We start from the raw sequence: 27,621 nt of genomic DNA on the forward strand, positions 1-27,621 counted from the left end.
TGACTAGTGTGGACTGACTCAACAGTAGAGGTACTGTCACCAGTTGAATAGCTCAAAAACATTTTGTGCACAATTGGCTTAATGTAACCCTTTAGCAATCATACCAATAGACATGTTTTTAACTTTCTGTCTCAGTTAGAAAAAAAAGACCATTTGCATACTGTGTTTGTATTTGATTCAATGCATATTAAAAAATGTAATGCTTCAGTGCATGATTGATGCACCAATTCCAGTATGTACAATAAAAAACTATAAAGTATAATCTGTGTTTTCCTAGTTCTGCTTGTTCATTATGATGTGTGTGCTTACCTGCATGCACTAAAACAAATCCACCAACACCTTTCGGCTTCTGATTCTTGCTTGATTCCTGTATTTTGGACCAAGAGTTGGTCAGGGGAGAGGAGGGTTGCTGCTCTTCAGCAGAATTCATTAGACTTTCCATAACCCCTGCATAACTTGACAAGCCTATCATTGCCTATCAGACAGTGGTAAAATAATCATTTTCATGGCACACCTGTGACAGGAAAGGAAATACAGGCATTAAGATTGGGGAATAATACATCATAAAAGGGTTTAACGTTAGTGATGGACAATATGCAAAGAGCCTCTTAAGCAGCATGCTGGCTCTCAGTTTCAGTGACAATAAACTGGAGTTGACACACTTAACCTGCATATTCCGAGTCCTTGCAATACATAGATTAATAACAAATCAACTTTAGCTATCCATTCCCCACTGTCAGTGATCAGAGTTGGAGAACAGATGTTACATTGAGTTAAATACTACCTCGTGTACAGAAACAATGCAATTACCCTCTGCTTTGTAGTTATCAAAGACATGATATTCATAGTCCTGATCCAAAATTACAGATGAAAGGTTGCACATAGCATCAACACATGACCCATGTCGTTAACGCAAATTTACGTTATCAATAAGTTTCCAAACAACTGCTCTTGCTAATGCATCGTTACAAACGTCAGTTTAAAGTTCCCGTTGTTAAACAGTCGCTATTTGCTTTACGTTACGTGTCTGTTTGATGAATCAAAAGGACACTACACTCACATAAGGATAAATAAGTTCATTCTAGTCAAGCTAGCAATCTTGTGTTTTCGTTAGCTTGTTAGCCTCCAGCTGGCTAACACACCAACAAAACAATCCCAACTTACAGTTTTCCCTCCTCTCCTCTCAGCGACAGCAGTGCCTGCTCAACGCGACGTTACCCGACATGTGTCTAAAAACGTGAACGCTGGCTGAGCTCATAAATGTAACTGAGACAAACTTTGCTGTCACATACTTTCATTCTTCTATGCTAGCCATAGCAAGTTAGCTAAAGCTCACAAAAGTACTTCCTGGTTCACATACACGTTGCTAAGGAAGCGCGTGCAGTGCAAACATTGGTGCACGTGGATGAAACTGCACGAACGGATCTAGGAGCAGAAAAGAGAGTAAAGCACAGATAGTGATGCTGTTAGAAAGAAAGAAAGAAAGAAAGAAAGAAAGAAAGAAAGACTGGGAGGAAAAAATGCACAGCTTCATTTGGAAATTAAAATTTAGCGAAAATAACAACCATCATCAATCCACATACATTCATTGACACAAATTAAAAATACGCAAAAAAAAAAGAAAAGAAAAAGAAAAAAAAATTACCTTTGCTTTTTTTGTATTTTAGATGCTATTCTGATATGCAGTATGTGCCAGGAATTTATTCTATGGCCCAAGTCAGTTAATTGTTGGGCTTTTATTTTATTGTTATTAATTCCACCATATTATTATTATTATTATTATTATTATTATTATTATTATTATTATTACTACTAGTTGTAGTAGTAGTAGTAGTAGAAGTAATATATTAATATTTTTAAATAATTGAAAGTTTAAGAACCATTTTCTGAATTAGTATAATTTTGTACAGAGGCTGGATATGTAAAGTCAATAGATAATCCTAAATTATTACTCAACAATACTCCCCAAAATATTGTTAGATAATAAGAAGATGGCCATCTTGCTGCTTAAGATACAGGGATACAGCTGTTGAAAACACAGTATGGTTTCACAAAGAACTGCAAAGGAAGAGAAAACAGTGATCACAGTGGTGTAATAATTGCTTGTTCTTGCTGTACATGTCAAAGTACCACCCACATGAATGCCAGGACCCAAAGTTTCCCAGCAGATCTAGGTGATCAGTGCTATACACTTTATCTGTCAGCAGTTTTAATGCTGGAGCAGATTTGTATATCTATCTCTAAGATTTCTGCTACATTCACAGTTTTTTGGAGGTGAATGGATACAGTATGTGTTTATAGTGCTCACAGCATGGAAACATAACATATACATTTATCTTTTCTTTATTTTTATCTCTACATGATGTGTTTTCCAGAGACAATTTGCTGGATAATGAGCATTTTTTACTTTCTATTGTTTAAATACCTGTACTGACATCATTACATCTAACACACACAGCATGCAGGAAACATGTAGCATGCCTCCCTAGTGTCTGGAAACTATTTATAACAAAGTGGGGATTTGTTCTGGATCATTTTGAGCTGCAATATAAAATGGGTTCTATTAGGTTTATATTAAAGTAAGGATATTTGTAAACTGCATTGCCTTCATCATATATTTGGTAAAACATAAAAGAATCGTACAATAGGTAATTTCTTACTTCATATGAAAAATACCCAGCGACTACCCTACTGCAAGATTTGCTGACTTTCTGGAAAAGTCTGTGCTTTTAGAATTTAAATTAGTTACAAATATAATGATCTACACCCAAGGACAAACTGAGGTAATTACAGCTTACCGTATTACTACAGTTGTCAGTCATAGTACTGCATTACCTTGTTAGTTTGGTTTGTCTATTGAGATGAACTGCGCTGATTTGTGTAAAAAGTCTGTTCTAGATGCATGTAGTTTGTCATGACTGAATGACCGTGATAACATTTGCACAACTTACACCATAGACCTTTTTCACAGTCGACTGGCTGTCCTGTTATAACATGAATTAAATACCTAATTTTCTCAATGATAGCTCAGCATTTATGTGTCCCTGTGGCACGTCCAGTGAGCCAACATACATTATACCCTCAGACCGACTCGCTTAAATTGAGTACAGTGATCATTAATGTTAATAATTACACCTATATTTTTCCCCCAGGTCAGCATGTCTGCAGAAAGTTGACTAGAGACAGTGAAGAAATCAAGGTTCATGTCCCTATTATGCTTCTACAGCAGCTTTCTCCCTTTATGGCTTTGATTATCACTGAAAAAATGATTAGAACACAAACAAACTCTGTCTTGGATTCAGATGTTGCAGCACCAAAAAGCTGCAAACTGACAAATTGTAAGTCAAAAAGAAAATGTTCTCTCATCACAGTCGTGCATTAAAACTGTGTTGGTCCTGGTTCAAGCTGTTGTATGGCATCCTCTCTGTCTTTTCTTTTCACTCAGGTTTCTTTGTGTTGGACTATCAGGCATCCTGGGATCTTTCTGCCCTGACTGTTGGTGCTCCAGTCTGGATGAACCGAATCTTCATTTTCTAGGGCACTTACTTTCCTCTTGCCTCTTTCCATCTGTCATTTTTTCTCTTTTTCTGTACAGTACAGACCAAAAGCTTGGACACACCTTCTCATTCAAAGAGTTTTCTTTATTTTCATGACTATGAAAATTGTAGATTCACACTGAAGGCATCAAAACTATGATTTAACACACGTGGAATTCTATACTTAACAAAAAAGTGTAAAACAACTGAAAATATGTCTTATATTCTAGGTTCTTCAAAGTAGCCACCTTTTGCTGTGATTACTGCTTTGCACACACTCTGCATTCTCTTGATGAGCTTCAAGAGGTAGTCACCTGAAATGGTCTTCCAACAGTCTTGAAGGAGTTCCCAGAGATGCTTAGCACTTGTTGGCCCTTTTGCCTTCACTCTGCGGTCCAGCTCACCCCAAACCATCTCAATTGGGTTCAGGTCTGGTGACTATGGAGGCCAGGTCATCTTGCGCAGCACCCCATCACTCTCCTTCTTGGTCAAATAGCCCTTACACAGCCTGGAGCTGTGCTTGGGGTCATTGTCCTGTTGAAAAATACATGATGGTCCAACTAAACGCAAACCGGATGGAATAGCATGCCGCTGCAAGATGCTGTGGTAGCCATGCTGGTTCAGTATGCCTTCAATTTTGAATAAATCCCCAACAGTGTCACCAGCAAAGCACCCCCACACCAACACACCTCCTCCTCCATGCTTCACAGTGGGAACCAGGCATGTAGAGTCCATCCGTTCACCTTTTCTGCGTCGCACAAAGACGTCTGATTCACACAGTCTCCTCTTAACAGTTGTTCTAGAAATGTGTCTGCTGCTAGAACTCTGTGTGGCATTGACATGGTCTCTAATCTGAGCTGCTGTTAACCTGCGATTTCTGAGGCTGGTGACTCGGATGAACTTATCCTCTTGATGAACTCTTGGTCTTCCTTTCCTGGGGCGGTCCTCATGTGAGCCAGTTTCTTTGTGGTGGTTTTTGCGACTGCACTTGGGGATACTTTCAAAGTTTTCCCAATTTTTCGGACTGACTGACCTTCATTTCTTTAAGTAATGATGGCCACTCGTTTTTCTTTACTTAGCTGCTTTTTTCTTGCCATAATACAAATTCTAACAGTCTATTCAGTAGGACTATCAGCTGTGTATCCACCTGACTTCTGCACAACACAACTGATGGTCCCAACCCCATTTATAAGGCAAGAAATCCCACTTATTAAACCTGACAGGGCACACCTGTGAAGTGAAAACCATTTCAGGTGAATACCTCTTGAAGCTCATCAAGAGAATGCAGAGTATGTGCAAAGCAGTAATCACAGCAAAAGGTGGCTACTTTGAAGAACCTAGAATATAAGGCATATTTTCAATTGTTTCACACTTTTTTGTTAAGTACATATTTCCACATGTGCTAATTCATAGTTTTGATGCCTTCAGTGTGAATCTACAATGTCAATAGTCATGAAAAGAAACAAAACTCATTGAATGAGAAGGTGTGTCCAAACTTTTGGTCTGTACTGTACGTCTGATGAGTTTGTTTGTTTGGTGTTTGTGTAATCTGTACTGTTTCCAGGTCTTCATGGTGGTGAGGAGGTCACTTGTTCGGTGACACTTGGAAGTTGTTTGACCTCCTATCCAATACTATTCTTTTCCAAGGTTGTAGTCTATAATTTTGTCATCTCATTTGCCTAAGTTTTAAATCTACTATGTCACTTTTCTGTACAATCGTAACAATTATGTCCATCCTGGAAGAGAGATCTCTCCTCAGTTGCACTTCCTGAGGTTACTTATGTTTTTCCCTCCACAAAAACTTTATTTTTCCTCACTGAATGAAGGATATATGGACAGAAAGTCATGTGTTCTGTACAGATCGTAAGACTCTTGAGGCAAGTTAATGATTTGTGATATTGGGCTGTACTCACTTGGCCATATTTTGTCTCTCCCTCCCATTGTGTTTCTTGCCCTTCATTGCTGGCAAACGTTGTTGTTTCTGACATGAAGACAATGTTTTTCTTACTCTGTATTTTGCTTCATGGATAAACTGCGAGTTTTGTGACACACTAAACTGCTGAAAACTTCTATTCAGAGGCCAAGAGATATTTTATATACAAGTTTATCCTCTCACAGCTGCAAATCAAGTCCACAGTAATCTTTCTCAACAATACTGGGGAGGCAGAGAAAAGACTGGGATGTGCTATTCCCAAGATATGGCCATTTTAAAAAATTTGAGCTCAGCCTGTCAGCCAGCTGATAATCAAACCCTGCAGAAAAACATTCAGTTCTTGCTTCATTGTGAAGAATGACTCAGTGTTGCTTTAGACGGAGACAAATGCAGCATCCGTGACTACAATTAGCTTTTAAACTTTACAAGCCAGTCATTGCCATGCAGTTAGAACTCTCCAGCCCTTTTCCTCTTTTAGCTTCCCTCGCGTGACACATGAAATATAGTTTATCATTACGATCTATTAAAATGAAGCGAACTGCAACATAAAAGTTCTCAATATTGCCGTACATATCCAGAGATTATTGCTTCTTCATGAGGTTATTCTAAGATATAAAAATGCTGTTTGAAAAATATGAAGATCTTTCACTGACTTTCAGTACTTTAATTTGATCATATTTCTTACCTCGGAGACTGCAATAAAAAATCCATTTTAATTATTTAAAAATATTGAGTTACTGCTGTTCTACGCTGAGTCACATTTTAAAATTATTTCAACTAAATGCAACAAACTACTATAAAATAAATTCATCTCATAACCTCTTATCATCAAAATTTAACACAAGACCTACATCACCTTTTGGATGGACCAATAGAAGCACATTCTTTAATCATAATGTGCAGTGTAATGTTGTTTGCTTTGGATCGAGTCAACAGAGATGAAAGAGTGCTGTTGACCAATTAATGGAAAGAGGGCTGGGGCCAGGGTGCAGAGTGCTGAAGAGGGGCCAAGCAGCCTTTAGGGGGTGGCTTTAGTATCGCATGCCTTCAGATCTCTGTGGAAACTTCTCCTAGCTGTTGTTAATGGTGTGCAGAGGGAAACTGCCACTTCATTCAGTTTTACTAGATGTGTTATCTGCTATGACCACACAGACTGCAGACGCAATTCATTTGACGCCTTCTTCATATTGACACAAGTTCACACTTGCGCAGGTTATTTCTGAGCCAAAGAGAGCTGTGATGTAAAATTGTCCCACCATAACCGCACAAAAACCCCAATATCTTAGCACTTTACCTGGAATGAATTCCTTGAAAAAATACTTTGTGTTGCATTGTGCTGCTGTGCAATACACTGCATTATATTGTATACTAATGCAGTCTGACATGGATAGGAGGTCGGAAACATTAAAAACGAAGACTTCCGCTGTGTTGAAAGAGAGAAAGACAGACTCTGTGATTGCATATTTGCCTTGAAATTTCATCTCTTCTTATATATTCTGCTCTGACATCTGACAGGCATGCTAGACGCTCATTTGGATGAGTAATCCTTTACTGGTACATAGAAATCAGAACAGTTTGGAACAATTTCGTGTATACGCTTTGAACATCTGAACATCTATCCACACTAAATCTATTCAACTTGAGTTCAGCCAGCGATCAAGAAAGAATTCCTGCTGCTTTAAGCAGGCAGAGAGCAGGCACGCTCTGGTGTGAAGAGACATGCTGGATGAGGCCTTTATTAAATAAAGTAAAATAAACAGAGGGAGTCGTTGCAACACATTTTGCCAAAGCTACAACCCACAAGAATCCTGCAGGAAAAGAATACTCACAGTGTGATGCTTTTTTAGTCCAACCTCAAACCCATTTTGAGGACGGAGACTAAATAAAGTACCACTCAGTTAACCACATGAGTACATTGCAGAGCCTCTCATGACAAATTGCTCTTATGGTTGAATTACTAATCATGAATAAAACAGGTGCCAAAGACAAAAATAAGACATACAGTAGGACCCTCATGCATAAAACAGTTGCCAAAGAAACTGGAAATACTGAAGGAAATTAGAAGACTAAACTCTCTGATTCCGAGATACAGGACAGTAGCTTATACGGCCTTAAGTTGGCGTACTGCTGCACGCAGGAGAGCTGTTTCATAAAAAAAAGGTTCATAAGTGGTATGATGTGAGTGTTCTTCATTTAGGAGCAGGCATGAGTTAACAATGAAAACCTTGTCAGCATTTCAACATTTTGTATTCTTTTCATCGGGTAACTGGGACAAGACAATAAACAGAAAATAATGAAAAAATAAATTACTTGGCCAATAACACTGTAAAAACACATAACAAATGTCTAAAACACACTTTCGTGCAAATATTTCTTAATATTTACCCACTACACTGAATGTCCTGTCCATCATCTGTTTAATTTTATAAGGTTCCTGGCACTTTTGTTGGTCCAACATTACGTGCAACATGAAAATCTTTTCCTTGGTCCCTTTCCAGATGAGTCAGAGTACATTAGAATCACCCCTGAAACTATTTTCGAAAAAGACACCGTAGTTAATAAATGTATGATTATTAAATAAAAGATCGCTTTTTTGTTGCTGTTTCACCTTAAAAGGTTTTGCAAAGTAGAAAATAAACAAGCCTAATGAGTGCAGCTCTGTGTCAGATTAAGTCCATGCAGGAATAATCTAGGCTCTACATAGTGACTTCAAGAAAGTTTTTGGTTCTTTTTGATCGAATAGCGACGCGCTGGGCCCCATCTGTGGAACAGATGAGCATAATATGTGACAGGACACAATGGATAATATGGGCAGACAAATGTTTGATTGAAAAGGTTTGAAAAAAAAAAACAACAAAAAAAACACCCACTAACCACAACTCTGTGTAACGTTTTCATTTTCAGGGTAGGCAAAGGCAGCACGCTAGGATCAAAGCACAGAACCATTTTTATCTCTAATGACGCTACATTAGAAGTATTTCAGAGAATATGTTCGCAGATTTATGTGAGGAAGAGTGATACGGCTACATTAATGTGTATGCATACTCTCAGCGCGCAACGTGAAACCTTATCAGAGGTTTTCAGTGAGAGACGTGTCCTGTAATCCTTTTATTGTCATTGGCAAGATATGAAAAATTATGTAAACATTACGTATATTATGGCCTCTGCAAAAAGCCTCAAGGGCCATTTGCACATTGATGGCTGAAACCCAGTTTTTCAACAGACATGAAATATTTTGTCTACTTGCTTAGATGCAGTTATGACTGTGAAAGTAACAATTATTGCAGTGAACAATCATATTTTCCTATTAGGCACTGACTGAGAACTGACAAGATGATATTCCCTTCAGAGAAAACAAATAGTCACTAAAAATCAAAGTGCACACATTTACTGACATAGGAACACATATAAGTAACAATTGCATAATTATAATTCCCATAGCCTCTGGGCTTGCTTTAATTTGTACGTTTCTCTAGATAATTGCATTACATTGCTTTTATCATAAGTGGGATATGGGAGACATAAATACCTAAATACCGAGCCAGCAACAGATTAGACGATGCAGAGACTTGTAGGTACAGCCGCCGACTTAATCTCCTTGTGCCGTAACCATGACGATAACAATAGCCTACGCAAACTTACACAAATAGATCCTCCTCTGTTTGGAATATACAGATTGCCCTGCAGAATCAACTAGTCACGGAGGCCAGCCAGCCAAGTTTTATCGCTTTGCTGCTCACCAGAGATCGAGTTGTCTGCATTGCACACGTCCAACAACGGCCGAACCACAATAATTACACGTGGTATCCAGCTAATGCTGTATGAAAATATTTTAAATCATCCTCATTTAAAACCGGGAAAACTAGTAGAGTCCATTTGACACAGTATTATAGTTAGGTGATTTGTAATTGGTGATCAAATCCTAATCGAACAGGAAGGCCTCAAAACAACATTTAATAACAGGTTCAACAATTAGATCTCCAGTCAGGTCAAAACTGGCCAGTGCTGTGCTCGGAACAACATGATGTCACTCAAACTCTAAGGATCAAAAGAAAAGTCTTCTTAACACCAATAGAAATATATGATACAATGTTAAAAGGTCAAAATGTAAGGCCAGAGGTCAGGATTACACAGTTTTTCTCAACTACACTACAGCAAAATGAAAGTCTGCTGATGAAGGATGGATAACATTCGTCCTCGGCTTCAAGTCAAGAATCACTCTCGCTGTTCACTGCTGCTGAAAATGTTGCAAGAGCGACATCTAGTGTTTTTGCATGAACAGTACAGACAGAAAAAAAGCAGCTGCCACTTAATTCAGATCTCATCTTTGTTTAAATGTAGGGCAAAGGAAGACCCTTTAGTTTGCTATTTGCACTTTGCATGGCTAGAAAAGTGCCATAAATGTTCCAGGCACTGATACAATGTCCCACTGTTTTGGAAATCAAAAAAAGATAAATATGTTGGAGACTAATTAAGACATTAATAGGACAAATGATAAATTTCTATTCCAGATGTAAATGCTGGTTACTTTGTCTTAATTTCCTTTAATGTGTTTATTCAAAATTTTCCCTCAAAAGAAATGTCTGATTTGTATGGTATAGCTTTTTCAGTAAACTACACTTCAATTTCAAAAACCTGGACAGGGTTCAGAGTACAGCTTGGATGAAAGAAATTTTCCACTCCCAGATAATGTCAGCGGTTTCAAGAACAGATGGGTCTGGACCAGAGCGGGGCTAACACAACAGATGACAGACGGTGGTCTCTGGAACCAGCCTCGCACATATGACAGTCGGACTTACTGGTCTGATCTGGTCTTTGCTGTGAGATACTGTCTTCTGCTATGTGCAAGGACAGGTTACCATGCAACCCTGTCTATTTGTGTAAATAGACATTATTATATTTAGGGGTTATGATCAGTCGAAATGGGTTAAAAAAAAAAGGGGTGCTACCATAGTCAGAGATCAAATTTGAATGTTGGGAGCACCCTAGGGTCCTATAGAAGGAAATGATGAGCATCAACCACTTTATTTCTTGCATTTTTGTGAATTCTTAAGCACCAGTTTGTGCCTTTTCTGTATCAATTCATAGTAGAAATAAATAGCATATATGGATCTAATTTTGTTTTCCATAATAGATTGAGTGGCCTTCTGAGTCAGAGTCAGAATCTGTTTGGGGTTTTCACATATGAGGAATCTGACTTGGTGTTTGGATACACTGTCAAAACTGACAAGTTGAACAGCTGAAAAAGAATAAAACAGAAAGTGTTACAAGCCAATAAAAAAAAAAAAAACAAGTTTAGCAAAACAAAGCAATTTTAAAGTAAAAAAATACTCTCAATGTTCTTTAATTGAGACAGTCATATCTGTTATATTGTTACACTATTATATTTTGTCAAGCTGTTTTAAAGCTTTATGAAGGAATAATGATAGGAATACTTAGAGGTATGGCGTTTTAAGTATTTTAAAAGAGGTCTTTTATATTTATATTTTATATTATAACAGTCTTTTTAAAAAACAATTTTCTTTAAAAAATTAAATGTTATGGTTATTTAAAGTTACAGGTTTTGAATGTTATTTAACATTAGACATACATTCACTGTGTATTTTTTAATGTTTTTAAAATGTATATGTATTGGAAAAATACAAATAAAATGTATTAAGAAAAAAATCTGTTAATTATATATATATTTTTTTCTTTTTCTTTTTTTTTAAAAACAGTGTGCAGTGCAAATACGTTATATTATCCACCCCTCTTTTATATGCCATAATTTAATGTCCTGCTTTCAACATTTATCTCTGCAATGGGATCCAAATATTGCACAACAAGCTGAGAAAATACACATCTTATAAAGTATTTCATTTTTAACCCTCCTATTACCTTCAAATTTACTGACATCTTTTATCCTCGGGTTAAATTTGACCCCAGCAATTTAAACCTCCAGAAAATATCATAGTTAAAATTATTACCCAAGTTTATGTTTAATTAGCCCTTTAAATAAAACAGAAACAATATGTCAGTGACTTATTTAGCGATGTTAAACACTGAACGGGGTCAAACTGAACCCAAAGATAATAGGAGGGTTAAACCCATGAGTGTGTGCTTGCAGAGACTTACAGCAGACTGTACTGTGTGCAGGCTGCAGCCTCTGAGAGTGGCCCGGTGTGAGCAGCTCACCGCCCCACACGGCAGCAGATGAGCCGCCGCTCACAACCTACCCTGCCTCCAACAACCGCGCAACCCTTATCTGATTGACTCATGGGCTCCACCAATAACATGCCCACTTCCGTGTTAACGACAGCCAATCATCTGGCAGAGATTCGTACACATAATCTACGGCGCAATCACGGTAGGTTGAGCGGACTGAGGGTCCATAGAAATTTTGACAGCTTCACAGGTGAGACAACCGTCCAGAGGCTGTTTCACTTTAGATTTCAGCTTTTTCCCGGGACTCTATTCACTGTGAGCCTGGGGTTGCCACAGTCAAAAAACAACCATTCGAAGTCTAATCATTCCGGCAGCATGAGCAAAAAGAAAAAGGACTGGAAGACTGAGAAAGGTAAGGCATATATATATATATTTCTTTTTGGAGAGGGGGGGAGGAATCAAGCTATCATCATCTCCATGGCAGACAGCATGAATTGTGAGCATGCCACAAGATTGACAGACACTCTCTGTGCTCCTCTCCGTGTCTCCGAGCCACTACTTATCACCCAGGCTATTCGCTAACCCCATACGGTGGCTGCACAGATGTTACAGTGATGTTGCGCCTCTGTTTTGGCAGCCGTAATGTATGTTTGACAATCGCAGCAGCACTGTTCACACAGTGCATCTTGCCTGCTTATTAGCTAACATTTTGGGCGCTCACTCGTTTCCCCCTCGTCCGTATTTACCTGCCAGTAGTAGCACTAAGTAACGCAGCCCATCTTCCACCTGTGTGCTGCACCAACTCAGCTGTTCTCTTCAACTCAATGCTCCTGTAGCCAAACATCAGTCATATCAACAAAAGGACCCGTGTGGCGGATATAAAACAGTGTTTTATTGTGATTTATTAGAAGCTACTGCTTCTGCACACAGTAAAAGTGTATTTTGACTCAAAGGGCTTCTGGTTTTAGAGACACAGAGGGTAGAGCTTTAAAAAGGGGCAAAGAAAGACATGCTAATCCTGTCAATAGTTTGGTTATTGTTAATTTATCCACTCTTTTACTCAATATACCCTTTCCACTTATCATAGCAGCTACAACACAGGTGTAATCAATCACATTTATGAGTGATGGCTGCATTCCATTTCTGCTACCATCTTCCATTTTTTAACACTCAGCGAGCAGTAAACCAGCAAACACTAAATGGAACAGATCCACCGCTGAGGATACTAATTAAACCTGTTCACCTGTCTGGTGCACATACAGTTAGGGATGAACGATATATCGGCGACCATATCGGTATCGGCCGATATTAGTGTTTTTTCCCCCCGATATATCAATATCGCTCCGATGAACAAATTTAGCCGATGTGAAAAACCAGTGATTGTCTAACATTAGTGCCTTTTGTTGCTACGTTTTATATTACTGCTATTTCACAAATGTTTTAACTTAAACGGTCCTGGACTTGAACGTTACATATGTTAAAATATGTTTTACTTTTGTTACGTAATAAAGAAGACTATGTGGTCGAATTTGGTATGGGCTTCTTTTGAATAGTTCTCACAGTGTTTGCCTGTACTCATTTTTTTTCGGTGTAAACAAAAATTGAAAATCGACATTGGTAATATCGGCTATCGGCGAGATCAGAAATCTTTATCGGTATTGGCCAGAAATTTTAATATCATGCATCACAAACATACAGTGCTTTTTAACGGGAGCAGGGGGTGTATGTGTGACTTTTTAATCATCACATTATATGGGTTTGAGAGAAATGTCCATGTCCTGCGTGTGTTTAGCTCTTTTAACAAAAGCAACTAGGATTGTTTGCAGGCAGTGTCGATATATTAGTGTTATTAATTTGAATTGTGCGTGGTATTTTATTTTTTACATTTTTCCTCATGTGAAGGCTTTTGACAAATATATATTTTTGAAGAATATGGGAACTATTTTCTAACCGTTATTGAAAATCTCCTAGCAAATGTAATAATTAGTCTTGGCCAGTCATTCCCAGTTCGAGCAGGTAGCAGCGCAGGGTGAACATCAAAGTAAGTCAGCTTTCATATTCTGAACATATCCTCATGCTCAAATTGCTTTAAGAGTTGATCAAGGTAAGTCAAAATGGGAAGAAACTCTGAAACTTAAGGAATTTCAAGTGTTTTTTTTGTTGTTGTTTTTTTTAAAATAGTGGTTTGGCCTGAGGCTAGTCTGTAGGCAGGGTGAAACTGTAATATGTAGTAACACAACAGATACATTAGTGTAAGTTGTGTTGACAACTGTGGTTTCTTTGGAGAAAAATCTGCTGAATTTATACAATGGGTGAAAACATGCAGAATCTTTCAAGGATGCAGACTATTGTGAAGTTGGGAAACTTTCTGAACTACTTATCCATTATCTCCATTATCTATACACCGCTTAATCCTCATTAGGGTCGCAGGGGGGCTGGAGCCTATCCCAGCTGACTTAGGGCGAAGGCAGGGGACACCCTGGACAGGTCACCAGCCTATCGCAGGGCCACACTTAGAGACAGACAACCAAACACACTCACATTTACGGACAATTTAGAATCACCAATTAACATGTTTTTGGACTGTGTGGGAGGAAGCCGGAGAACCCGGAGAGAACCCACGCTGCACGGGGAGAACATGCAAACTCCATGCAGAAAGATTCCGGTGCCCCACCGGGACACAAACCGGCAACCTTCTTGCTGCGAGGCAACAGTGCTACCAACTGCGCCACCCTGCAGCCCCCTGAACTACTTAAAGAAACAGAAATATTAATTGGTAAATAAAGTCATAGCATGAGATGCTTTATGGCAGGAAGTCACATCTTCTTCTAGTTTGTTGCTGCTAGAATTGAGTTCAGTTTTGTCTGCAGCAATAGAGTGGCTACTCTTCCCTTCTTCTGGGACTCATCGACTACATATGAAACCTTTGGGTGGTTTCCTACAATAAATTTAGAGCCCGTCCTGTTCCTTTGGGCAACTAAGCGAAGGTTTGTGATTCTTGAAATACTAAAAGTTCGGCAGGGTAACGAAACTCGCTGGTCCAGAGAGCTTTGCTGTGTTCAACCTCAGAGCTGTCTGTGTATTCATCCATGTAGAATAATAGCATTTGGGAGTAACAGAAGTGGGCAAGAGGGAGAGAAAACACATAAGGGATATGATGGATATCCCACACTGCAGTAATACCTATTAATGCAAGCCTGACTTACTGTAAGTTGTTGCCAAAAGATGACCTAAGGAACCTTATGATTCTTTTTTCTTGCAAGATATATTTGGGGAGTTTATGCCTTTAATTGAAAGTGGAGAGAGAGACTTAAAATGTGGGGTTTTAGGGGATTGAGAAATGATCCAGTTAGTGGGGAATCAAACCGGGACTCTGCTGAGGGAATTTGCGCCCGTGTTAATGTGCCGGCACCGCTCCACTATTGGGTCACCAAGAACCTAGTGTTTCTTACCAAAATATAGTCCACCCTTACTGCTTCAATATTTCAGGCTTTCATTTGTTTAAGAGGAAAGTTTCATATCTCACAGTCCCTTAAAAAAAGAAAAAAAAGTACAGAGTTCTTGTGATGTTTCTGTGTCATATCACATCCACTTTATTTAAACTGTTTTGCAGAGGGGATGTTTTTGAAGTCCGCACTGCACTTTGTGCACTGGGGTATTTTCTGGCGCTGATTTCACAGTGAAGCACATAATTAGGATGAAGCTTCTTTTGCAGAACAACTCAGTGCTGTCTGAACTGGAAAAAAAACCCAAAACAGTAGCAAGCAAGTTGAGGCTCTTCTGCAGTCCGTAGAGACGAACATAAGGACACAATGCTATGAGGACTAAAGAGCGACAGGATAATACTGAGGTTAAGCATCAGCTGTGTGATGTTAGACAACTTTGTTGGAGTTTTTAAACCAAACAGACTAATGACAAAAAAGGGCGCAAAAATTATGTAGCTAGCAGAAGAGCTTAAATGTAGATAGTTGCAGAGTAGTGCATCACAAGGTCTATCAGTGATTTCAAACAACTCCTTCATGCTCTTTTGCAAACTACAGGTCACACAAGATTTATTATAGGGACAGTGTAGTATAGAGCTATAACATAGGAAGGACAAACAGCTCAGACGGTGAAGTAACATAGCAGAAAGTCATGCAGTCTCCACAGCAGCCAGTTAAATGAATAACAGCCATAACTAAAGAATGAAATGCTGGTGATGAGTTATCTGATTCAAACCAGCACCTGCACTGTTTAGTGTATTAATACTATTTTTTTCTAGAACTGCTGAATAAGAGGGTTAACCTTTGGCGGCTGTGGCTCAGGTGGTAGAGCGGGTTGTCCTCTAATCACAAGGTTGTTGGTTTGATCCCCTGCCCCTCCACAGATAAAGTGTCCTTGGGTGAGACACTGAACCTGAAGTTGCTCCCAATGGCAGGCAGGCACCTTACATGGCAGCTCCGTTGCATATGATCTACTCTCAGATGTACGTTGCTTTGGATAAAAGGATAAAAGTGTCTGCTAAATAAATTGTAACCTGTCATTGGATTGCAGGACTTGGATGTAGGCCCCTACCAGCTCCAGGGGTGCTTCTTCATTGCAGATCCTACCCTTTGACCCAGCTAGCCAAAGAGGATTATATTGCAGCAAGGTCACATTATTCAGAATCACATTATTAAGGATCACATTTTCATACAGTAATTGTAGAAATCCAGGAGAGGGATGGATTAGGAGCAGTGAGGAGCTGGACATGGCTGATGATGAGGAGGCGGAGTTTCATTATAAGCCAAAACTCAATCAGGACAAGACCTGCAACTGACCTGCTCATATGGGTGGTGGTCGTCGGTTAAATACATGGAGGGAACTGGGAGAAACTTTGGTTTGACATTGGAAGACATAAGGAATAGTTTGTACCATGTTTGTTTTTGTCTTTTTTTACATCTTATATTCTTAAATAGAACTAGCTTTTTTATTTCTAAACATGCTGTTTGTTTCCTCCACAGAGAGACTGCTCCGTCTAGATCGAGAGGAGAGGCGCAAGGAGTATCGTCGTCAAGATTTCATATCTCTGGACAAGATTCCAACCTGGAGAGAGGAAAATAGATGTAAGAGAGACAGCTTTGTGTTTGAGATGCCGAGTGTCTTTCAAAACACTTTCACATTACGGTAGTTTTTACACGGTTCAGCCAGATTGCAGCAGTGTGTTGTGCCAGAAAAGCTGAAGAAGCTGAAAGCTGATTTCAGATCTTTCATAAATAGACAAGAGGTTATTCCCCCAGCTGCACTGGAAATAAGGCAGTGAACAGAGAGGAAAGGAGCTACAGAACGACAAGGCAGCGTTATCCGTCCTTTAAGTTAACCATAACAAGCACACTGTCAAATATTGTACAGAAATTTAGTGGAATCAACTCATTTTTTTGGTAACTTAACAGAAATGTCTATAATTTCAAGCTCATTCAATGTAAAATATCTAGTTTTTAGGGTTAGGGTGAGACAACTTCAGGACCTATGAACCATAACCTGTCTTTTGACTTAAAGTATTGAGTTGAATGAATGAATTCCTGAAGTCCACTCAACTCATTAAATTAGGTTTTCAAAGACATAAAACTCCCTAGTGTGTACTGTTTGAATGTTTTGTGTAGTTTGAAGGACCAGACAAGATGGAAACTTGCTGCCTGTCTTTAATGCATGTGGTAAATTAAAGGTAATGTTTTTTCTTTTTCATAGTAATGAAAATCGGAACCATGATGGAAGTTTGTTTTAGCTTTATCCCCTACACCTTTATATTTAGAATGGGGTAGAGAATACATTTAGGTCATGGTCAACATGGTTATCATCATTTTCTTTATTTTATAATGTAATCTAATAGGTCACTGGGAGCAGATTAACATGTCTACTCTATGTCTGGACTAAGTTGTTGTTCAGCAAACACTGGGGACTGGAGTCAAAGTACATGTAGCCTTGTTGGTGCTACAGATTTGTCAATATAATGTGCAATGTGTTGCATGTAAGTACTTTTCCATTCAAACAATTAGGCACATCATGTGTTAAAACAACCCATCTAAAGAAGAAAACCTTTTGTGAAAATCAAGAAAAGTGACTCTGGTTTTCTCAGTTGGAACAGTTTTAACTGTAAGATCAACTAAACCTCCAATGAGTAAATTCACAATGTTAAATCAAATAAACAAGACCGAACTCAACACTGCAGAGCATTTTAATTAAGCTGAAATAGATTTGCTAGCTCAGACGACAACCTCAGCAGCTCAATAAATTAACAAATTGACATCACCCAGACTACGACAAGAGTTCACAACACATGCAGTATTTAATCAGGATAACATTAGGTGTTAGTGGCAGATTGTACCTATATAACACAGCAGAATTTTAATGCAGTCCATTCACCTATTTTTAAGTTAAAAGAACAAATATTTTACACTGTAATGCTGTAATACAACATTTTGTAAATTTCTGTGTAATTAGGAAAATAAAATGTAGTATTTTTAAGAATGTCTGAAATGTAGTCAACAGACATTTGATGTGTCAAAAGAGATGTCGAAACAAGCCCAACCTTGTTTCTAGAGTCTTTTTAAAAGTTTTTCTGCAGAAAAAATTCTATTATGATTTCAATCCCCCTATTACTAATTAAGGCTATTGTTATATTTAATGAATTTAACTCGGGGACCCTTCAGTCTGAATTGGAGTTAAATAAATAGCATTCTGAGTTTGCACACACTGTATCCACAGTATCTGCCTGTATGCAGGTACTTTGATGAAACTTGTATTTTTTTTCTGAAGTTGCAGCTACATTATGGTATATTTGATCAACAATATTATTCAGAAGTAATACCAAATTTGAGTTTTTTCTCATATTTTTGCTAATACATTGTGATGGTTAACTTTGAGTGGGCTGCAAGGTGGATCAGTGGTTAGGACCGTTCGCGTCCTGGTGACGACATCTGGGATCTTTCTGCGTGCGTGGGTTCTCTCCGGGTTCTCTGGCTTCCTCCCACAAGGTCCAAAAACATGTTGAGATTAATTGGTCCGTAGGTGTGAATGCGAGTGTGTTTGGTTGTCTGTCTCTAAGTGTAGCCCTGTGATAGATTGGTGACCTGTCCAGGGTGTCCCCTTAGTCGGCTGGGATAGGCTCCAGCCCCCCTGCGACCCTAGTGAGGATTAAGCGGTGTATAGATAATGGATGTATCGATGGTTAACTTTTAAAAGCAGAAGTCAAAGAAATGTTATTTAAATGATTGGAAGAAGTTTTTTTTTTTTTTTTTTTTTGCAAAGGTGGAAAATAATAATAAAGTTTTATTCTAATTCTAATTCTAAAAAAAAGAACGCTGAAATTTCATGTCCATCAAGCCAATATTGTTTTCTAATTATTGGATGACATACCCTAAACTTTGTATATCTAAACCTGAATCGTAGACAGTTGTAGGTATAAAGGGGATCATGTAAAAAAAAAATAAAAATCCCCCCAACTCCCCCTTTTTTCATTTTGGCATTGCATTACAAGTCAAGAATCTTTATTGTCATTATGCAGTTAGTTTTCACCAGTCACATAGCAAAATTTTGTTGGTAGTACCGGCTTAAAAGTCAACATTAAAAGACGTGGACAGTAAAACATACAGTGCATTAAAAAAAATAGTAAGAAAATGTATATATAAGCAGCAGACTGATTACGTACCAGAAATGACCATGCTGGTAGTTGAACTGTGGATGCTGTGTTATATGGTTAACTTGATGGTTATCCATTAGGTCATTATGGCTCTAGAAGAAGCTTTCAAAGTAAAGCTCTGTTATTATTAGTCGTCAGCATGGCATGTAACACATCATGCTGGCTTAACATTTAATGAGAACTTTGGCAAGTACTTAATGCTGCATGCAAGTCATGTGTTCAAGAATGAGGGAATTATATGTTGCATGCAAAGCAAGAAGCTCAGAAAAAAAGAATACAGCACTTTATAGTTTTGATATAAAACCAACAGACTCCAGTTTATGCTCAGTGATATGAGGACAAATGTCAACACATTGAGGAGAGCTGGGTAATGTGCACACGTTTTTTTGCAGGGCTGAAGTCATTGGTTAAATTGGATGAATCAATTTCACTTCAAAATTGTAAAACAATGCAGTTAGCATCCAACCCAGCATTTAAACTGTTGTGTCAATGGTTTTACAATTTCCTGCCGTCCTCCTTGTCCTCTATTTGACTGTCTCTTTGCGTAATAGTCACACAGTTGATGGTGTGTCAAGTGCTCATGCTCCATCACATTTTAAATCTAATATACAGTGATTTTTTTTTAACTGCAGCTTGACTTTAAAAAGTTGGATCTCAAATCGAGTCAAAGTATCTCAGAAAAAAAAAAAAAAAATATTTTCCCCACATCGTTCTGCCCCAATTTGTGGTATTTTTCACTACATTAAATAAACTTGGTGTAGTAATAAGTTGTGGCAGTTTGGCCCTTAGCTGATGTCTGTACTTTAAAAACTAGTGTGGAAAAAGTACGCTTCACAAAATAATCATGGTTCAGCTTGTCTGTTGTTGTCCACAGTACTTAATAGTTCATTAAAATGTTACCACACATTTCATCGTCATGTTCATCATCCCCACATTTGACAAAAGATATTTTACTTTTAAGCACATCTGACAACAAGTCATCAACCTGGTGAAGCTTTTCAAATAAACACTTAATGTGTGTATTTATTCAGTGATATTGCTTTATGTTTTCATTTCAGCCAATGACAAAGAAGAAGAAGGAGAGGAGCTGACAGGTGGAGGAGGGCTGAGTGACAAAGTGTCTCTTTACAAAGGAGATATTACTGTCTTGGAGGTGGACGCCATAGTCAATGCTGGTAGGAACTCTGCCCTTTGACCGTTGTTACTTGTGATGTTTGATGCTTGCAGACTGCGCAGCTATTGAGCTGTCCTTGGCTGCCCTCTGCTGTTAAGATTCAGGAAATGCTGGTGCTGGAGGTATTGCACAACTGAAGAGTGTAATTGAGACAGATCATTTCAACCGGACACCAGATGTCATTGACATTACTGCCCATGGGCTAAAATACAACATTATTTAGAGTGCAGTTCCAGCTCTTTGTCCTACCTTGTGCCAGTGAAACACAAGGTTCATCACCAAATAACTTTCAATTTGGGTCATCACAATGGCTAATAATATGATGTGTGTTTCAGTAGTTTTGTAGTTTTTTTGTTGAGGAAAACTTTGTAAATATCTGTTATTGTGAGTAAAAGAGAGGACGCAGAAGCAGCGAGGCTTTTTTCAGGGTTGCACCACTGTTATGTAATTTTCTGCAGTCTGCTCCCAACCTACACACATAGTTAGAGGTGCTAAAGGATTGCTTTACCTGTTGCTCATACAGCTGATCCTTTTTGACAGTTTTGCACCTATAGAGTTGATCGCTCCACAGCATAGCAATGTAGCAGCAGTATATAATCATGCTCTCTAGTGGCTGTCTGCAGCTGTGTTTCAGAACTTTGCCTTCTTCATGCAGTATTTGCAAACACGTACATACACGCATTACAGTCTACTAAGCAGTGTGCATCTTGTGTGAAATTAATGCTCTGTAATTTATGCAAGTAAAGTTAATAGATGTGAAAAACAGACTGCTCTGTTGGATAGGGCTAATGAATTTAATCTATTATGTAAATAGTGATCCTGATGAGGATAGGGTGACACGGCATTCTGAATCATCAGCATCATGTAAAAGACAAAGATAGCACACCTAACAGGCACCTGACACACACCTAAATGTCACGGCAGTTGTATTGCTTTATCAGTATTTTGACCTTTTCAAATGTGGCACTCAGTGGTTATTATGCAATTTGAGTATTTTGTTGTTTTAGCTTAAGTTCTGTGCTAACTGCTACATGCCTGAATTGCTTTTCTGTATGATTTTAAGTACATTTAAACTCTATAAATAAAGATTAAATTAAGAGTTGTTTGATATTACTGGTAAGAGTCGTTGAGACCACATGCTAGTGTTATAGTTTATATTCCTGTTATATAGGCAGATATTGAATAATCTTTAGTTGCTCTTTTACCCCATTTTATTACAGACTTATTTAAAGTCTGTGTCCTTTAAGCATCTAACAAAATCAAGGTTAAGGTAGTGCAGAAAGTGAGCACAGTTTCTGTGGCTGGAAAAACAGGGCAGAATTGAAATAAGGTTTGGGATGGGAACATTGCAGGTTTTTTGTTTTAAACTGTTGAAGGCTATTGTAGCACAGGCAGGCAGTTTACTTCATCAGTTAATGCTGCCAGACATCCAGGCTCTGATTGAGCTACATGCTGGCCAGGAGGCAATTCGTTCTGTTTAGCAGCCTGTCAGAGGGTCTGAAAGGTTGAAGGAATTGCTGAAGCCTTTTATAATTTTTAGAAGGTCTCAAATCTCCCACTGCTACTCTATTCATACTGCATACTGCAGTTGTCTTTGCACAGGTGGTGGGACTGATAAGAACATACAATGGTGGACTTTGCTGTCCAGTTTTGTTTACCGTCTGTGCCAGTGCTGCACTGTAGCATGTTGTGAATGTAAATGTTAATGTGAATGAAATGTTCCAGACCATGTCTTTGTGTCACTGGTAACAAAGGAGTCTATAGTATGACATTATTTTATGTATATAGTCCCTGCAAACTATTTATTAGTTAAATAGGCTGGACATGCACTGGCTTTAGTGGCTTTTGTCCAACTTTAGTGAGTAACATAGTTCTGTGCAAACATTGCGGATGTTGGGCAACACAGATTGATAAGATCTTTGGATAGCTTGTTCAACTGCTTTGCCTTTCATCTATTCACTGCGTCCAATCTGTTGCCTGCAGTACTTCCATTTTCTCGTGCTGTTTTTCATTTAGGCTTGGCTGCTGTGTCTGAATTGTGGGACTTTTTGAGCACTGTGGAAGTATTAGTCTCGAGCTTGATAAACTGTTAGAATGTCTGTTTCTCACGAGTCAGACATGAAGTGAAGGGATATTAACTGTGCAAATTGTAGTTAAATGTAAAGTTTAGCGTGTTTGTGTAAAGGAATACATTTTCCATTCTTAACATGTTCAGGCTGGTTATTGTGCTGCTTTGTGTGTTCAGTTCAGATATGAACTGAATCACGACTGCAGAAACTGATTGTTGGTCAGCTTGGTCCTATGGTTGAATGTGGCAATTTACTATACTGATATATTGTTGCACCAGACTGCAATGTGAGATGGAATATTGACATTTCTGTCATTATGTATTGAGTCACAGCTCATAATTTATTATGGCACAGCTTAACTTTTACCCTCCTATCCTTAAGACAGTATTAGCGCTATGCTCTCCAAGTGCAGCTCATTGAAATGAACAGTGACTTCAAAATGTCAGCTTTTCTGGAAATAAGAAACATTGCAGTGTGACTAGCTTGTTTGAAGCTGTTTTTTTAATAATCACATAACTTTTTGAATACATTTGCATTACATTTGCAATAAGTTTATATGCCAACAACACTTTGAAAATTTGTGCAACATCGTTTTGTCATGACAGCAGCAATGTGTGTTGCAAAGGAGAAATGTCCAGCTTGGCACTGCTGTTATGGTTTCTGCCTATAGCTTTAAGAGGGTGTCAAGTTGCTTTATGTTCTCCATTAAAATTTAATTATTGGGCTCATTGAGTTTTTAATTCTTCTTTAATTCTGTTTGGCTGGAGGTTGCACAGGAGGTGCTCAAACTGTCACCTGAGTGAGAGCCTGGAGAGAGCGGGAGCAGGAGGGACTGCGGTGACAATCGGTAAACTGCAGGGTTAGAGGGCAGGAGAGCCATATCATGATGAGGCGGCTCGTGGTGCAGAATCCAGTCTGAACAGAAGACCTGACTCAGCCTCCTGTATAGAATGAGCCTCCATTTTACTGTCACCGTGCTGCATAAAATGTTGTTAGACTCATACTCATGCTGCTTGTACCCCTCCTCCTGCTGTTTTTAAATGATGGAAATGATAAGGATGTACACTGACGTGGCCAAAATTATTGGTACCTTTCTATTCAAAAAAATCACATTTTTCTGTAAAATAAGTAGAAAGTTGAGAAAGTAGTTGGCATCCACTATCCTTTACTAGTGAACAGTGCTTTGAGTTTTGATGTAACATATTATTTTGAATAATATAAGAAATGGAAGTAGCATTTGCAAAAAGATTTTTTTAGCACACCCTTTTGAGACAATTACTGAAATCAAATTTAGTTGTTTTTTTTTATATGCATGTTTTGGGTTATTATCTTGATGGAGGATGCATGGCCTGCGACCTGTACACAATATTAGAACTTTCTGAGTGATATGTTTTGCCGCGCGGTGCCTTAATAATTTTCTGGTTTCTCAGTGCCCTGCACAGACTGAGGGCACAGCATGCCAGAAAAAAAAAAAAAAAGCTAACTTATTTCACAATGAGCCTCCTACATGTTTTACTCTGTCTTCTTTAAAAGTTTCAGTTTGTCTTTCTGTGAACATAAAGTGATGTAACTTACAAAAAAAGCTCTAATATTGTGTCATCGTTTCAGTTTTCAGAAAAAAAAAGTCCTTTTCGTATATGAAACGAGGATATCAGAAGGACAAGTTTTGTCTGAATCACTGTCTTTTCAGTGTGCATTTTAGCAAACTTTGGCTTTGTATTGTCTTTTTGATTCTTCCACTAAACCCACTTTCATTTAGAAAGCTCACTGTGTGTGATACTTTTGAAGGGGAGCTTTTTATTTGCTCTGGATCTTGAGCTTTTTAGTGAAAATAGTTGTGTTACAGGCTGCAGGGTGGCGCAGTTGGTAGCACTGTTGCCTCGCAGCAAGAAGGTTACTGATTCGCGTCCCGGTGGGGTCACCGGAATCTTTCTGCGTGGAGTTTGCATGTTCTCCACGTGCAGCGTGGGTTCTCTCCGGGTTCTCCGGCTTCCTCCCACACAATCCAAAAACATGCCGAGGTTAATTGGTGATTCTAAATTGTCCGTAGGTGTGAATGTGAGTGTGCTTGGTTGTCTGTCTCTAAGTGTGGCCCTGTGATAGACTGGTGACCTGTCCAGGGTGTCCCCTGCCTTCGCCCTGAGTCAGCTGGGATAGACTCCAGCCCCCCGCGACCCTAATGAGGATTAAGCGGTGTATAGATAATGGATGGATAGTTGTGTTACCTTGACCTTGTCCATGCTTAGCATTTTTTTTTTTTATCCTTAACGTAGCTTCTTTTTTTTTTTAATATATTTTTTTGTTTATATTATATATGCGGTTACAGACATAAGATAAAATAAATTTGTGTAAAGGAATGCAGATGCTGGCCTGGATCAGGTGTGAGTGGACGGGGCTGCTGCAACCTCAAGTCTGTCAGCCCTCGATGCAGGTCACAGTGAGTGCGTCGCCTAGATGGAGGTGGTGGTGGGGGCACAGGGTCGGGGTTGTTTTTAGACCACAAAGCCCAACTTGCAAGTGCAACCACAGGTACATTCCAGCTGCAGCCTCCATCGGGGGATCTGTGAGTGTAGATGAAGGCAACTAGAGGTCCAGGCAGACTGGTTCACCTCGGACGGCTGCTATGAAAGCCACATAGAGGGCAAAGGGGCTCCAAAAACAGTGTGTGAAAGGCTGTTTATGAGCCAGAGATGGTGCACATGTGGAGTTTGTTCATGCAGCCAAACTTTACAGTATGTATCTGATGCATTTAAGCAAAACTACTGAACATTCTATCAAAGTATTTTCTTATTGCTATTGATGAAGTGTCTGTCGCTGGTAAATATGACAGCCGTGTACGTTTAGGTTTGTGTTGCATTTAGTAAATTAATTTAGATTATTTTTACTACCTTCAGTTAAAGATGCTTATTATAAGAGTGAGGACTCATCATTGTAATTGAAGACGACAGTTATAAAAATATATAATTTTTTCTCCTAAGTGGTGTACACTACCAACACTTTTGGCTATGTCTGTATGTATGACACACCAATACCAATATCTCGATTCTGTTGTTTTACTCAGCACACTGGCTAGGAGTTTGATTCAATTTTATATATAGCTTCAAATCACAAGATAATTTATCTTTGGGCACTTTATAAGGTCCAAACGTTACAGCAGAGAGAAACTCAACCACAAGTTGCAGACTCTTTTGTTCTGGGTATTGATTCCCTAACTGTGGAATTTCTACCCAGACTTTTGTACAAGTTCCATTTTTACAGCATTCTATCTTATTCTGTCATTTTGACAAACACCCGGCAATTTCTCTGATTACTAATTCATCCACGAGTAGAACATGTCTTTGGCATATATCTTTGGATTCATGTCGGACAATGACAGCAAAAGAAGACTATCACAGTTAATCAAGGCATGTTTCATAGAAAATTACAGAGTTCACTTAATGCTGAAAGGACACTGGAGCTGGGTTTTAAATTTAATGTATATCATTACTGTTGCCTTTACATGGCAAACACAAGATAATGTCTTCCGTTCTTCATCTTGTCTTTGTGCATGGAGTGAGTTCATGTGAGTGCCAGCATTCATCTCAAATCAGAATTAGGTTGTGAAGATAGCGGTGCAAAGTGGAGAGGACTACTCTTATCATGATGACTGTGGTAATTATGCACAGGGGTTGACTCCTAATCCATTACCTGCTGCAAACCTTTCCCATCTTTCTGTATTAGATCATTTTTTACAGGAGCCAATTTAGTGTGCACAGGGAATCTGGTTATGAATGCTATAAAGAACCTGAAGGGGTTGAGATGAGTTCAAGAAATTCAATTGGTATTCAGTCGTATGGAGCCACTTGTACTGCAGTCATCACAGGTTTGATGAGAGCAGTGACCCTCGGAGGGCAGAATACCATGATCCAGTGGAGATTGACTTTTATACGTTTTCTGATATGCAGTCAATTCAAACAGTGTTTGCCTGCAGGGTTGCTTGGCACAAAGGCAGCATTGTTTACCTTCATGGCCATTCATGCATAATGTATAGTACACAACCCCACATGTCCTGGTCTGGTCAATATTGGATAGACTGTAACTTTATTCTGTGGTCAGAGCAAGGTAACGTGTAGAGGCACAACAACATTTTTGTATTGTTTTGTGGGGATTATCTTGTCATTGTTTTAAATTGTTAGTGCAAATGAACTTGACATGGGTTTTGTTTTTTTTAGTATTTGAGGTCAAATTTGGATGAGCAGCAAAAGAAAATGAAAAAAGTATTATTAAATTTGCAATATTTTAACCATCCAACATCACTCATGCATTATGAAAAGCACAGCCACAAGCAAGTTTCTCTCAAAGTTAGTTATTTAAGAGTGAGAAAAGTACATGGTGGTTCTGGTTCATCCTTCCCCACTTATTGAAAACCTCAGTGGTTGTGGTAGCACAACAACAGTGGAGGATAATGGTATGTAATGTCCAGAGAATATTATGTGCTTCTCTGAGTCACAAGCTTTAATGGAGAGCACTGCCTTATTTATTAGGGAATGACTCTCTGAGTGCTCTGGTAATATTTTAGCCTACAAAGCAGAAGGCTTTCCAGAATGAAAAGTAGATGTGGCATTTTTATTCTCTTGCTGAGCTCTCAGTCTACAGACAGACTACAAAATGACAGACTTTTCATTGTTGCTCTTCCCAACGTTTGGGTGCTTTTAAAGGTCTAGTTGTAATATATGACAACATATTCTCCTTTTCCTGCATTGTGAAATTGATTTGCTGTCCAAATCCCTATTTTATTGCATCTGTCCAAAATGTTGCTGGGACACTACGCTGCTGTTGAAATGGGAGATTTTTTTTTTTTCCTTTAGCTGAACACAAACACCTGATTATGGCATGACATAGCAAAGAAAATTTGCAATGCCGTTTTTACTCTTCCATTTCCCTGAATGAGTGAAAGCCTATGACATCTGGTTTTTGCTTCCTATTGTTTAGGGATCTTGTCAGCGTAGACTCTTCATTAGATTTTCTGTCAGGCCACGGATGTGCTGCACAACACTACGAAACACACTCGGCCCCTAGAGAGTCTGGCTCGATGGGCCTATCTGTCTCTCTGCAGATTCACACTCTGT

General features: G+C 38.7%; 2 protein-coding genes across 4 annotated transcripts in view; one reads left to right on the plus strand and one right to left on the minus strand.

Moving 5' to 3' along the window:
* The window catches only part of tasp1 (taspase, threonine aspartase, 1), a 30,985-nt gene extending 29,654 nt beyond the window's left edge, over positions 1–1,331 (minus strand). The window contains exons 1-2 of one of the 2 annotated variants that reach the window (XM_008306304.1): positions 1,165–1,331; positions 310–475 (exon numbers count right to left, since the gene is read on the minus strand). In XM_008306304.1, coding sequence (XP_008304526.1) covers positions 310–472 — 163 coding nt within the window. In that variant the 5' untranslated portion in view covers positions 473–475; positions 1,165–1,331. Of the gene's footprint in view, positions 1–309; positions 515–1,164 lie in introns of both variants that reach the window. The other variant, XM_008306230.1, reaches the window with a different exon arrangement.
* A 10,510-nt stretch (positions 1,332–11,841) lies between these two features.
* macrod2 (mono-ADP ribosylhydrolase 2) overlaps positions 11,842–27,621 on the plus strand; it is a 415,533-nt gene continuing 399,753 nt past the window's right edge. Inside the window, exons 1-3 of one of the 2 annotated variants that reach the window (XM_008306138.1) lie at positions 11,842–12,025; positions 16,596–16,697; positions 20,329–20,445. In XM_008306138.1, the coding sequence (XP_008304360.1) occupies positions 11,989–12,025; positions 16,596–16,697; positions 20,329–20,445 (256 nt within the window). In that variant the 5' untranslated portion in view covers positions 11,842–11,988. The remainder of the gene's footprint in view (positions 12,026–16,595; positions 16,698–20,328; positions 20,446–27,621) is intronic. The other variant, XM_008306093.1, reaches the window with a different exon arrangement.

This window comes from Stegastes partitus, unplaced genomic scaffold (genome assembly GCF_000690725.1).
Source record: "Stegastes partitus isolate 25-593 unplaced genomic scaffold, Stegastes_partitus-1.0.2 Scaffold1, whole genome shotgun sequence".
Lineage (NCBI taxonomy): Eukaryota > Metazoa > Chordata > Actinopteri > Pomacentridae > Stegastes > Stegastes partitus.